This window comes from Carcharhinus amblyrhynchos, chromosome 6 (genome assembly GCF_965287045.1).
Source record: "Carcharhinus amblyrhynchos chromosome 6, sCarAmb.v2.hapA, whole genome shotgun sequence".
In the NCBI taxonomy this organism is placed as follows: Eukaryota; Metazoa; Chordata; class Chondrichthyes; order Carcharhiniformes; family Carcharhinidae; genus Carcharhinus; species Carcharhinus amblyrhynchos.
Window position 1 is genome coordinate 732,567 of NC_137329.1, and position 13,190 is coordinate 745,756.

The 13,190-nt window shown below is 45.3% G+C and overlaps 1 protein-coding gene across 2 annotated transcripts in view; it reads right to left on the minus strand.

Moving 5' to 3' along the window:
• Positions 1-13,190, minus strand: part of abtb2b (ankyrin repeat and BTB (POZ) domain containing 2b) — a 275,156-nt gene that overhangs the window by 35,301 nt on the left and 226,665 nt on the right. For both annotated transcript variants that reach the window (XM_080189840.1, XM_080189841.1), the window contains exons 10-11: positions 6,489-6,624; positions 2,601-2,827 (exon numbers count right to left, since the gene is read on the minus strand). In XM_080189840.1, the coding sequence (XP_080045966.1) occupies positions 2,601-2,827; positions 6,489-6,624 (363 nt within the window). The remainder of the gene's footprint in view (positions 1-2,600; positions 2,828-6,488; positions 6,625-13,190) is intronic.

Below are 13,190 nucleotides of genomic sequence, written 5' to 3' on the forward strand. Positions count from 1 at the left end.
ATCCTATAACTCCCCCCTACATTATTCCGGCCAAAATGCATCACCTCACATTTATGCGGATTAAACTCCATTTGCCATGTATCTGCCCAATCAACCAGCCTATCAATGTCCCGTTGTATTGCCAGACACTGCTCCTCACTGCCCGCCAATTCAGCCATCAGCAAATTAGCTGATCACACCACCTACTCCCTCTTCCAAATCATTTATATACACTACAAAGAGAAGAGGTCCCAGTACTGAGCCCTGTGGCACACCACTAGTGACAAACCTCCAGCTAGAAAAGGACCCCTCCACTACTACTCTCTGACTCCTCTTCGCAAGCCAGTTTTCTACCCATCTAGATACCTGGCCACATATCCCATGAGCTTTAATCTTCTGTACCAACCTACCATGAGGGACTTTGTCAAACGCCTTACTGAAATCCATATAGACGACATCAACGGTTCGTCCTTCGTCGACCGTTTTTGTCACCTCCTCAAAAAATTCTACCAGATTCGTAAGGCCATTCCCCTTTACAAAGCCATGCTGCGTATCCTTAATCAGATCGCAACGCTCTAAGTGCTCATACATCCTATCCCTAAGGATCCTCTCCATCAACTTGCCTACCACTGACGTCAAACTCACCGGCCTATAGTTACCCGGGTTATCCCTCCTACCCTTTTTAAACAACAGTACCACATTCACTATCCTCCAGTCCTCTGGGACCTCACCTGTGTCCAAAGAAGAGACAAAGATTTGCGTCAGAGGCCCAGCAATCTCATCTCTCGCCTCACTAAGCAGCCTGGGATAAATGCCATCGGGCCCCGGAGATTTATCGGTTTTAATGCTACCTAAAAGTCCAAACACTTCTTCCCTCATAATCGATAGATCTTTCAATTGGTCTACCGCTCCCTCGATGACTGTACCAGACATCAAGCCCCTCTCCTTCATGAATACCAACGCAAAGTATTCATTCAGGATCTCCTCCATTCCCACAGCCTCTAAGCACAATCCCCCTCGTCTGTCCCTGAGAGGACCGATTTTACCCCTAGCCACCCTTTTGCTCCTAAGATAGGAGTAAAACGCCTTTGGATTCTCCGTAATCCTACCTGCCAAAGCCATCTCATGCCCCCTTTTTGCTCTCCTAACTCCCCTATTGAGATCCTTCCTACTCTCTCTGTATTTCTCCAGCGCTCTCTCCATTCCCAACTGCTTAGATCTGACATACGCCTCTCATTTCTTCTTAACCAGGTCTTCTATATCTCTAGTAATCCACGGCTTTGTAATCCTACCTTTCCCATCCTTCCTCCTAACCGGCACATGCCTTTCCTGCACCCATTGCAGTTTTCCCTTGAAAGACTCCCACATGCCTAACATGGTCTTGCCTTCCAACAGCCTATCCCAGTCTGTATCCCTAAGCTCCTGCCTAATCCGGCTGTATCTAGTCTTTCCCCAATTTAGCACCCTCCCCTTAGGACAGCTCTCATCTTTTTCCATTCGTATCCTAAAGTAGACAGAGTTGTGGTCACTTTTAGCCACATGTTCACCTACCGCAACCTCAACCACCTGACCCGGCTCATTGCCCATATCATCCATATGTTTATCCAAAGACCATTTAAATGCCATTAATGTTGGTGAAATGTATGTGTAAATGTACAGCATATTATCTCTGTACAAAAGAGTGACCACAATTGACTGTGAAACATTTTAGATTTCCCTCAGCACATAAGAGGAACTTTATGAATGCAAGGTTCTTATTTTTAGAGTTTAGAGTGAGCTCTTTTGATAAATATTCAATCAAATAAAGATTGATAGAGGTTCAGAAGGATCCTGGTTCAATCCTGTGTTGGGACCAGGTTCAGTAGAGAATTGCCTCAAGAAGAAAGTCAATTGGAACTCGCCACTTGGTGATTGCTTTTGGGAATTCAGAGTGGAAGGTGTGAATATGGCGCATGCTCAGATTCAAGCTCAACTTTGAAAACCATTGCGGTTAAAGAGCCGATTAAGGGGAGATGGTGGTGTAGGGATAACGTCACTGGACAGGTAATTCAGAGGCCAACGTTAATGCTCTGGGGACATAGGTTCATATCCAATCATGTCAGTGAGCTGAATTTAAATCCAATAAAACCTGCAACTGAAAGTTAGTCTCAGTAATGGTGACCCTAAAAGTACCATTGATTGTTGGAAAAACCTATCTGGTTCACTAATGTCTTTTGGGAAGGAAATCTGCCTTCCTTACCTGGTCTGGCCTACATGTGACTGCAGACCCACAGCAATGTGGTTCACACAGAACTGTCTGCTGAAATGGCCTAACAAAGCCACTGAGTTCATGGACAATTAGGAATCAGCAATAGATGGCCTTGTCACTGACACCTATATCCCATGAAAAAGAACAAAGAGAAAGACACGGCAGAATTCTACAGTCCCACCCACCACAGGAATTGGAGCTGGCGAGGGGCGGACAATGGGAGGGTCTGTTGACCTCAAGCGGGATTTTCTGGTCTTGGGTTGAGCGAGCTGTAAAATCCAGTCCACAGCATCTAGAATTATACAGCCACTTTGAAAAGTGTTGAGGTTTCCATAAAAAGAGACATAAAACTTAAAAAAAACTAATATCTCACCCAGGTTCCTCAATTCCATGGTGACATCAAGGTAACCATGTTCAGCACTGTAATACATGGCTTCTTGTAATGCCTTCATCCTGGCTTTGCAGAGTTTAACCTGTCCTTCGTTTATACTTCCGATGCTAGAATTATCACTCTCAACTCCCTCCGCTAAAATTTCTTCCAGGGAGAGTACATCTGCTTTTGGGGCTTGGGGTGCTGTAAGCAACTTTCGCAACACGTTCCTGGTGATATAAGAAGCAATGGAATAGATTTAAATATTGAAGCAAAGTATCATTATATTGGCTTTTAACACTAAAATAGGTAGAAAACAATTTGTTATTTTACCAGTAATGCAGCTGAATGCATTGTTCAAAGATTACAGAATTGCAAAATTGTTACGGTGCAGAGAGAGGCCATTCAGCCTATCATGCTTGTACTGGCTCCCGGAATGAACGATTCACCTTATGCCATTCTACCACCTTTTCCCCTAACTCTGTGCATTCATCCCTTTCAGACAGTAACCCAATTCTCTTCAGAATGCTTCAATTAAACGCGGTTTCACCACGCTCTCTGGCAATGCACTCCAAACCATAACCACTACTGCATGAAATCACTTTTCTCATATCAAGTGTGGCCTTAGCAATGTCTTGTACAACTTCAACAAGACACTCCAACTCCTTTATTCAATGTTCTAACCGATAAAACCAAGCATGCCGAATGCCTTCTTTACCAAACTGTCCACCTGTGACTCCAGTTTCAAGGAGCTATGAACATGTACCCCTCGATCCCTTCGTTCCAATGTCATACCATTAACTGAGTAAGTCTATTCAATAAGTTCAATCTACCAAATGCATCACCTCGCATTTGTCTGAATTAAACTCCATCTGCCATTCGTCAGCCCACTGGCCCAATTGATCAAGATCCCGTTGCAATTGGAGATAACTTTCTTCACTGTCCACAGTGCCATCAATCTTGGTGTCATCTGCAAACTTACTAACCATGCCCCCTATATTCTCATCCAAATCATTAATATAAATGACAAATAACAGTGGACCCAGCACTGATCCCTGACGCACACCGTTGGTCACAGGCCTCCAGTTTGAAAAAACAAACCTCTATAACCACCCTCTGGCTTCGGTTAAGAAGCCAATTTTGAATCCATTTAAATTCCTTACCCTTGATGCCATGAGATTTAACCTTATGCAACAATCCAGCATGCGGTACCTTGTCAAAGGCCTTGCTGAAGTCCACGTAGACAACATCAATATAAACCTACTTGTGACTGATAAATAAGCTTTAAAGATCTGGAATGTTCTGTTGATGAAAACTGGTCTTTAAGCTGATCTCTGAAGAATTCTGATCACCTCACCTGAAAGTTAATGTTTTTTTCTTTTTCTTGTACAGACTGATTTACAAACAACATTCACTGTTTCCTCTTTTTATTGAACTTAGTTGTGTACAATATCCTGTGACAAAATCCATCTACTGCATTGATTGGGAGTCACATGATTTAGTTCCACCACACTATAACATAGAAACATAGGAACTAGAAGGAGTAGGCCATCCAGCCCTTCGAGCCTGCCCCGCCATTCAATAAGATCATGGCTGATCTGAAGTGGCTCAGTTCCACTTTCCCGCTTTCTCCCCATAACCCTTAATTCCCTTGTCTACCAAAAACCTATTTACCCGTGTCTTAAATATATTTAGCGAGGCAGCCTCCACCACTTCAACGGGCAGAGAATTCCAGAGGTTCACCACCCTTTGAGTGAAGAAGTTCCTCCTCAACTCCGTTCTAAACCGCCGCCCCCCCCCACTTTATCTTGAGGCTGTGCCCTCTAGTCCTACTGTCTTTTTTGAGCGGGAAGAGTCTCTCCACCTCTATCCTATCCATCCCATTCATCATCTTATATGTCTCAATGAGATCTCCCCTCATTCTTCTAAACTCTAATGAGTACAAGCCTAGTTTATTCAGCCTCTCCTCATAGCTCAACCCCCTCAACTCCGGTATCAGGCTCGTAAACCTCCTCTGCACTCCCTCCAAGGCCAAAATATCTTTGCGCAGGTGCGGCGCCCAAAACTGCACACAGTACTCCAGCTGCGGCCTCACCAATACCCTATACAGCTGCAGCAAGACCTCCCTACTTTTATATTCAATCCCCCTCGCTATGAAGGCCAGCATCCCATTCGCCTTCCTGACCACTTGCTGCACCTGCAAGCTGGGTTTTTGCGACTCATGCACAAGGACCCCGAGGTCCCTCTGCACCGTCGTATGCTGCAGTTTTTCGCCCCGTAAGTAATAGTCCTTCCTACCATTATTCCTACCAAAGTGGACCACCTCACATTTGCCAACATTAAATTCCATTTGCCATTTCCTGGCCCATTCGCCCAGCCTATCTAGATCCTTCTGCAGACTCTCCACACCCCCCGCACAATTTGCCGTTCCCCCAATCTTGGTGTCATCAGCAAATTTCGACACCCTACACTTGGTTCCCTCCTCCAGATCATCTATATAAATGGTAAATAGCTGAGGCCCCAGCACCAACCCCTGGGGCACTCCACTAGTCACCATCCGCCAATCCGAATAGCACCCGTTGACCCCCACTCTCTGCCTCCTATTTGACAACCAATCCTCTATCCACGCTGACACCCTACCCCCAACTCCATGTCCCTCGACCTTCTGCAATAACCTCTTGTGAGGTACTTTGTCAAACACTTCTGAAAATCCAGAAAGACCACATCCACCGGCTCTCCTCTATCCACTGCCCTAGACACATCCTCATAGAACTCCAGTAAATTTGTCAGACACGACTTCCCTTTAACGAAACCGTGCTGCGTCTGCTCTATCAAGCAATTCCCCTCAAGATGCCTCGCAATTTCCTCCTTAATGACGGATTCTAACATTTTACCTACCACAGACGTTAAACTAACCGGCCTATAATTCCCTGCCTTTTGCCTGGCACCCTTCTTAAACAACGGCGTAACATTAGCCGTTTTCCAATCATCCGGCACTTCCCCGGAATCCAGCGACGTCTGGAAAATAACCACCAAGGCATCCACTATCACCTCCTCCATTTCTTTCAGCACCCTCGGATGCATTCCATCCGGTCCTGGTGACTTGTCCACAATCAGCCCCTCCAGTCTGTCGAGCACCGCCTCTCTAGTAACAGTAATGTCATTGAGACCCTCCAGTCCTACCACCTATCCATCGCTAACACCCGGCAAATTATTCACGTCCTCCTCCGTGAAGACAGACACAAAAAAGTTATTCAATACCTTAGCTATATCCCCATCCCCTACCACTAGGTCCCCTTTCTCATCCTCTAAGGGACCAACGTTCACCCGAGCCAGCCTCTTCCTTTTTACATATTTATAAAAACTCTTGCTATCCTTTTTTATATTAAGCGCTAGCCCAGCTTCATAGTTTCAATATCCTGATCCCCCCTTCCTTCCATATCCCTGGATTCCTTTAGTCCCAAGAGCCATATCTAATTTCTTCTTGAAATCACACATACTATAACATTTCCTACTAAACAGCAGTCACTACGTTTTGTGCCTTGAGACCTTTGGTGGTTATGAAAGATGTAAAACTTTCTCGCTGGTGCTCGAATGCTCTAATCTCACCTCCATGTCGTCCACATTGAATCTACAGATTGCTGAACAGATCTGAGTCTGAGCAAATCACTCAGAGTAATAGGATCTTGTGCATTTTTACTAATTTCATACTGACTGAATTCTTCTTAGCAAATAGAAGAAATTCTCTTCATTCAGACAAAGTTGGCACGACTGATCCATGCCTTTAGTTTACACCACCCCAAAAGATGTAGAATTCCAATCAGCCAATCAGCAAACACTATATTGGTTACCTGTGTCCTGTGTCCAATCAGCAAACACTATGTTGCTTACCTGTGTCCATGAGCAGCTGCCTGGCTAAAGCAGTTCATGTTCTCATGTAGCACCGATGTCATTCCATTTGTGTCGAGTGCACTCAGTAGGGGGTCGGCACCTCTGCTGAGCAAAAGGCTGACCAGCTCATAATTACCTAGACAGAGGAACCAAGTGCAATGTTCAGTAACACTGAAACAAACAGGAAAGATACCACTGAAACGGTTCTCTGCCAACATATTCCTCCACAAGTCGAACACGTTCCTAGCTGATGAAATAGTTGGTTAAAATATCTGAGCTGATGATGTATTGGGAGTGGGAGCACTGCAATCTTTGAACTTGCACAGTTGAGGAGATCAGACTTTGGTATCGTTATTTATCAAACTCCCAGGCTGAATGTTTGGAGCTTGCAGGGGTCAGGATTTCCCAATCTGTGGTCCACTTTCACCTCTTAATGATGCAGAATGATGAGAAACGACCTTCTGACTTTTGAAGGATTGAGTTGTTAATTGTGTTAAATTTGCTCTAGTGAAACTTTGCTTTCTGCATCAGTATTGGAGCTTTTTCTGGCTGTTCTTAATTTTTTTTGTAATTATTTGTCTGCCTTCTCCATTCAGGGAAACATTTAAAGCTAAGACAACCTATTTCCACCTTTGTAACATTGCCAATTTCCAACCAGTCCTGCTGTTCAAATCCTCATCCTTTATTAGCTGAAAACTTGGCTTTTCCAATGCTCTCCTACCAATAACTTAAGGACATTGCAAACTCTGCTACCTGCACTGAACACCATCTGCAAATCTGCCCTAGTGCTCACTGACCCCCAGTCACCTCCCAGTAAGCAACCCCTCAATTTGAAAATGTTCATCCTTCTTTCTAATCCTGTTTAAATAAATCTGAATTTAATTTTTCCTCCCGGGTCCAGCGAGACTGGTTTCTCACTGGATAAACTCTCAGGCCCAAATATAAAGAAGTTTCCAAGTTTTTTTTTAATTAAAAGACTCCTGTGCACAAAGACTAATCACTGGGAATAAAAAGCTGCTTTTTCTATCTTTTTACACTTCTTTTTCCCAATGTAATTCTGTTTAGTTTTCTCCTGATATCGAGATAAAGATTGTTTCAGTAACTTATACTCAGTGGAGAGATGTCAGATTATTATTTGAGGATAACTGTTTCATTCTGGGACACTGTAGCCTTCACCATGAGGACATTAACAAATGGACAATCAATGTTAATCTCCTGAGCAGCTGGGTGGTGGGCACCATTTCCTGGTAAAGGGATTTATATTGAAGAATAATTTTAAATTTTAAACAATCAGCAGAAAGGAGAAATGATGTTTTGCCATGTTTAGAACTCTGTACAGCAACAAGGAATCAGCCTGATCACGTCTTGTTTGAATGGATAGACAGAAGCTCACATTGTGAATAATGAGCTCCCTGTCCCATATCTCAATAGAGTCCAAACAGAATTTTTATTCTTATTCTTTGATGATCACTTGTTAACAAGTGCGACAGTCCACCTTCAACACCCCGTGTCGCTGCTCACAGGTTCTGTGGGTCCTCGTGTGGCCGATGAATCTGATCCCAGAGCCACGATTCCACCAGCGCAATTGGTAAATGTTTCCGGAAGGTGGGATCAGTCCTTGGATTCGAGATCACTGGGATTCATTTCTCAGGATCCTTCTCCTGATTTCCTTGCCGGAAGGCAGGTGTGAAAAATGTTGGATGTGATCCTTTAATCAGGAAGTTCCTCCAAATAGGTTTCTGAGCCATATCGAAGAGTCGGAGGAGAACTGCCTTGTGCACAAGGATCTTAAACCAGCAAGGATGGCGCAGTTATTGAAGACTTTCCTTCTTAGGCATCTGAAAGTGGCACTCGCATGTACTCCCTACCCCCAATCCCAGTCAACCAGGGCTCCTCGGGCACTGGGAGGGAGGAGGATCTGCAGGTGTACATCCCAGGGCCATCCATCCAGTCAGGGTCTACTGGATCCAAATCCCCTGATGGTCCCATCAGCTCCTGCTCCACAGACCGAGGAAGGTGTACCTGCCCAGTGCAGGAGCCCTAAAGCAGGCTGGAGTCCTCCAGGCCTTGGCCCCCCCAGAGGATGCAGCTGCAATTATCACAAACAATAGGGTGCAGCAGTCAGCAGGCAGACTCCACCTCGGTTCTGGATGCTGGGGGAAAGCCAAGATGTGGCTTCAGAAATCTCAGAAATATTAAGAGTATCATGTGGCACAGCTGTTAGCCACAGGCCTGTAATATTAACAATGTACAACTACATTTCACATCTACTGTTATGGCAGTTTGTAAGCTGCTGTCACACAGGTACACACAATAAGAAGTCTCACAACACCAGGTTAAAGTCCAACAGGTTTATTTGGTAGCAAAAGCCACTAGCTTTCGGAGCACTGCTCTTTCATCAGGTAAGTGGGAATTCTATTCACAAACAGGGCATATAAAGACATAAGCACAATTTACAAAATAATGGTTGGAATGTGAGTCTTTACAGGTAATCAAGTCTTAAAGATACAGACAGTGTGAGTGGAGAGAGGGTTAAGCACAGGTTAAAGAGATGTGTATTGTCTCCAGACAGGACGGTAAGTGAGATTTTGCAAGTCCAAGCAAGTCATGAGGGTTACAGATAGCGTGACATGAACTCAAGATCCTGGTTGAGGCCGTCCTCGGCTATCATTCTCTGCTCAGCGACTCTGTGCTGTCGTGTGTCATGAAGGCTGCCTTGGAGAACGCTTACCCGAAGATCAGAGGCCGAATGCCCGTGACAGTTGAAGTGTTCGCCAACAGGAAGAGAACAGTCTTGCCTGGTGATTGTCGAGCAATGTTCATTCATCCGTTGTCGTAGCGTCTGCATGGCCTCCCTAATATACCATGCGTCGGGACATCCTTTCCTGCAGCGTATCAGGTAGACAATGTTGGCCGAGTCATAAGAGTATGTACCGTGTACCTGGTGGATGGTATTCTCATGTGAGATAGAACATAGAACACTACAGCACAAACAGGCCCTTCGGCCCACGAGTTGCACCGATCACATCAACGTCTACCAATCTATAGACCTATCTATAACCCCCAATCCCATAAAACCCCATATACTCATCCCGAAGTCTTTTAAAAGACCCCAGCGAGTTCGCCTCCACCACCACTGACGGCAGCCGATTCCATTCACTCACCACCCTCTGAGTGAAAAACTTACCCCTAACATCACTTCTGTACTTTCCTCCCCGCACCTTAAATCTGTGTCCTCTCGTAGCGACCATTTCAACCCGGGGAAATAGCCTCTGAGAATCCACCCTATCTATTCCTCTCAACATTTTATAAACTTCTATCAGGTCGCCTCTCAACCTTCGTCTCTCCAGGGAAAAGAGACCCAGCTCCCTCAACCTAACTTCATAAGGCATGCCTCCCAGTCCAGGCAACATCCTTGTAAATCTCCTCTGTACCCTTTCAATAGCTTCTACGTCTTTCCTATAGTGAGGCGACCAGAACTGCACACAGTACTCCAAATGAGGCCTGACAAGGGTCTTATAAAGTTGCAGCATTACCTCCCGACTCCTAAACTCAATCCCTCGATTAATGAAGGCCAGTACACCATACGCCTTCTTGACCACATCCTCCACCTGCGAGGCTGATTTAAGAGTCCTGTGGACCTGGACCCCAAGGTCCTTCTGTTCTTCAACACTACTAAGACTCCTGCCCTTGATAGTGTACTTGTTCATCCCGTTGGTTCTGCCAAAATGGACGACTACACATTTATCCGCGTTGAAGTCCATCTGCCACTTCTCCGCCCAGTCCTGCATCCTATTTATGTCCTGCTGCAACTTTTGACATCCTTCCAGACCATCCACAACACCACCGACCTTCGTGTCATCAGCGAACTTACTTACCCATCCCTCCACTTCCTCATCTAGGTCATTTATGAAAATGACAAACAGCAAGGGTCCTAGAACAGATGATGTCATCTGTGTCGATGATCCGGCATGTCTTGCACAGGTTGCTGTGGCAGGGTTGTGTGGTGTTGTGGTCACTGTTCTCCTGAAGGCTGGGTAGTTTGCTACGGACAATGGACTGTTTGAGGTTGTGTGGTTGTTTGAAGGCAAGAAGTGGGGGTGTGGAGATGGCCTTGGCGAGATGTTTGTCTTTATCAGTGACATGTTGAAGGCTCCAGAGAAGATGTCGTAGCTTCTCCGCTCAGGGGAAGTACTGGACGACGAAGGGTACTCTGTCCACTGTGTCCTGTGTTTGTCTTGAGGAGGTCAGTGTGGTTTTTCGCTGTGGCGCGTCGGAACTGTCAATCGATGAGTCGAGCACCATATCTTGTTCTTATGAGGGCATCTTTTAGCGTCTGGACATGTCTGTTGCGATCCTCCTCATCTGAGCAAATCTGTGTATGCGGAGGAGTTGTCGGTAGGGGATGGCTTCTTTAACTACTTGTGACTTTTGCTCTCAAATAAACCTGTGGGACTTTAAGCTGGTGTTGTGAGACTTTTTACTGTGTTTATCCCAGTCCAACGCTAGCATCTCCACATCACACATGGTCCCTTCCCCAGCTTTTGGGAATGCTGCTATCTGGTTTCTCTGTAGAATCATAGATTAGAATCATTGATTCCCTATAGTACAGAACATAGAACATAGAACATTACAGCACAGTACAGGCCCTTTGGCCCTCGATGTTGCGCTGACCAGTGGAACCAATCTAATGACCCTCTAACCCAAACAATTCCAGTGTTATCCATATGCCTATCCACTGACCATTTGAACACCCTTAAAGTTGGCGAGTCCACAGCTGCTGCAGGCAGGGCATTCCACAACCTTACTACCCTCTGAGTAAAGAACCTACCTCTGACACCCGTCCTATAATTACCACCCCTTAATTTAAAGCCATGCCCCCTTGTGTTAGCCATCACCATCCGAGGAAAGAGGCTCTCACTGTCCACCCTATCTAACCCTCTGATCATCTTGTCTGCCTCAATTAAGACATCTCTTAACCTTCTTCTCTCCAATGAAAATAACCTCAAATCCCTCAGCCTTTCCTCATAAGACCTTCCCTCCATACCAGGCAACATCCTGGTAAACCTCCTCTGAACCCTTTCCAATGTTTCCACATCTTTCTTATAATGCGGCGACCAGAACTGTACGCAATACTCCAAATGTGGCCTCACCAGAGTTTTGTACAGTTGTAACATGACCTCACGGCTCCGAAATTCAATCCCTCTACCAATAAAAGCTAACACACCGTACGCCTTCTTAACGACCCTATCAACCTGGGTATTAACTTTCAGGGATCTATGCACATGTACATCGAGATCTCTCTGCTCATCGACACTGCCAAGAGTCCTTCCATTAGCCCAAAACTCTGTAATCCTGTTACTCCTTCCAAAGTGAATCACCTCACACTTATCCACATTAAACGCCTGGTTGTAAACTGGATAGTATTGCAGTAGATAAGGAGGATGTACTAGATACTCTTGAGGGTTTGAAAATAGATAAGTCCCCTGGGCCGGACAGGATTTACCCTAGGATTCTCTGGGAGGCAAGAGAGGCGATTGCAGAGCCTCTGGCTCTGATCTCAAGGTAGTCGTTGGTCACAGGTGTAGTGCCAGAAGATTGGAGATTAGCGAATGTTGTCCCATTGTTTAAGAAGGGGAACAGAGACATCCCCGGGAATTATAGACCAGAGAGTCTTACTTCTGTTGTGGGCAAAGTATTAGAAAAAATTATTAGGGATAGGATTTATAGTTATTTAGAGAGTAATGTATTGATTGGAGATAGTCAGCATGGTCTTGTGGAGGGTAGGTTGTGCCTTAACAAACCTTATTGAGTTTTTTGAAAAAGTGACCAAAGAGGTGGATGGGGGTAAGGCAGTTGACGTGGTATATATGGATTTTAGTAAGGCGTTTGATAAGGTTCCCCATGGAAGACTTCTGCAGAAAATGCAGATGTATGGGATTGAGGGTGATTTAGGTAATTGGATCAGGAATTGGCTAGCAGATAGGAGACAGAGGGTGGTGGTTGACGGTAAGTATTCGTCATGGAGTTTGGTTACAAGTGGTGCGCCTCAGGGATCTGTTTTGGGGCCACTGCTGTTTGTAATTTTTATAAATGATCTGGATGAGGGTACAGAAGGATGGATTAGTAAATTTGCTGATGACACCAAAGTCGGAGGAGTGGTAGATAGTGAAGAGGGGTATCATAGTTTACAGAGAGACTTGGACAAGTTGCAGAGCTGGGCCGAGAGGTGGCGGATGGAGTTTAATGTGGAAAAGTGTGAGGTAATTCACTTTGGCAGGAATAACAGATGTGTAGAGTATAGGGCTAACAGTAGGACTCTGAATAGTGTTGATGAACAGAGGGATCTAGGTGTATGTGTACATAGATCCCTGAAAGTTGGGAATCAAGTCGATAAGGTTGTTAGGAAGGCATACGGTGTCTTGGCGTTTATTGGTAGGGGGATTGAATTTAGGAGCCGCAACGTCATGTTGCAACTGTACACAACTCTGGTGCGGCCGCACTTGGAGTACTGTGTGCAGTTCTGGTCCCCACATTATAGGAAGGATGAGGAGGCTTTGGAGAGGGTGCAGAGGAGGTTTACCAGGATGTTGCCTGGTATGGAGGGAAGGTCCTATGAGGAGAGACTGAGGGATTTAGGGTTGTTTTCGTTGGAAAGAAGGCAGCTAAGAGGGGACCTTATTGAAACATATAAGATGATTA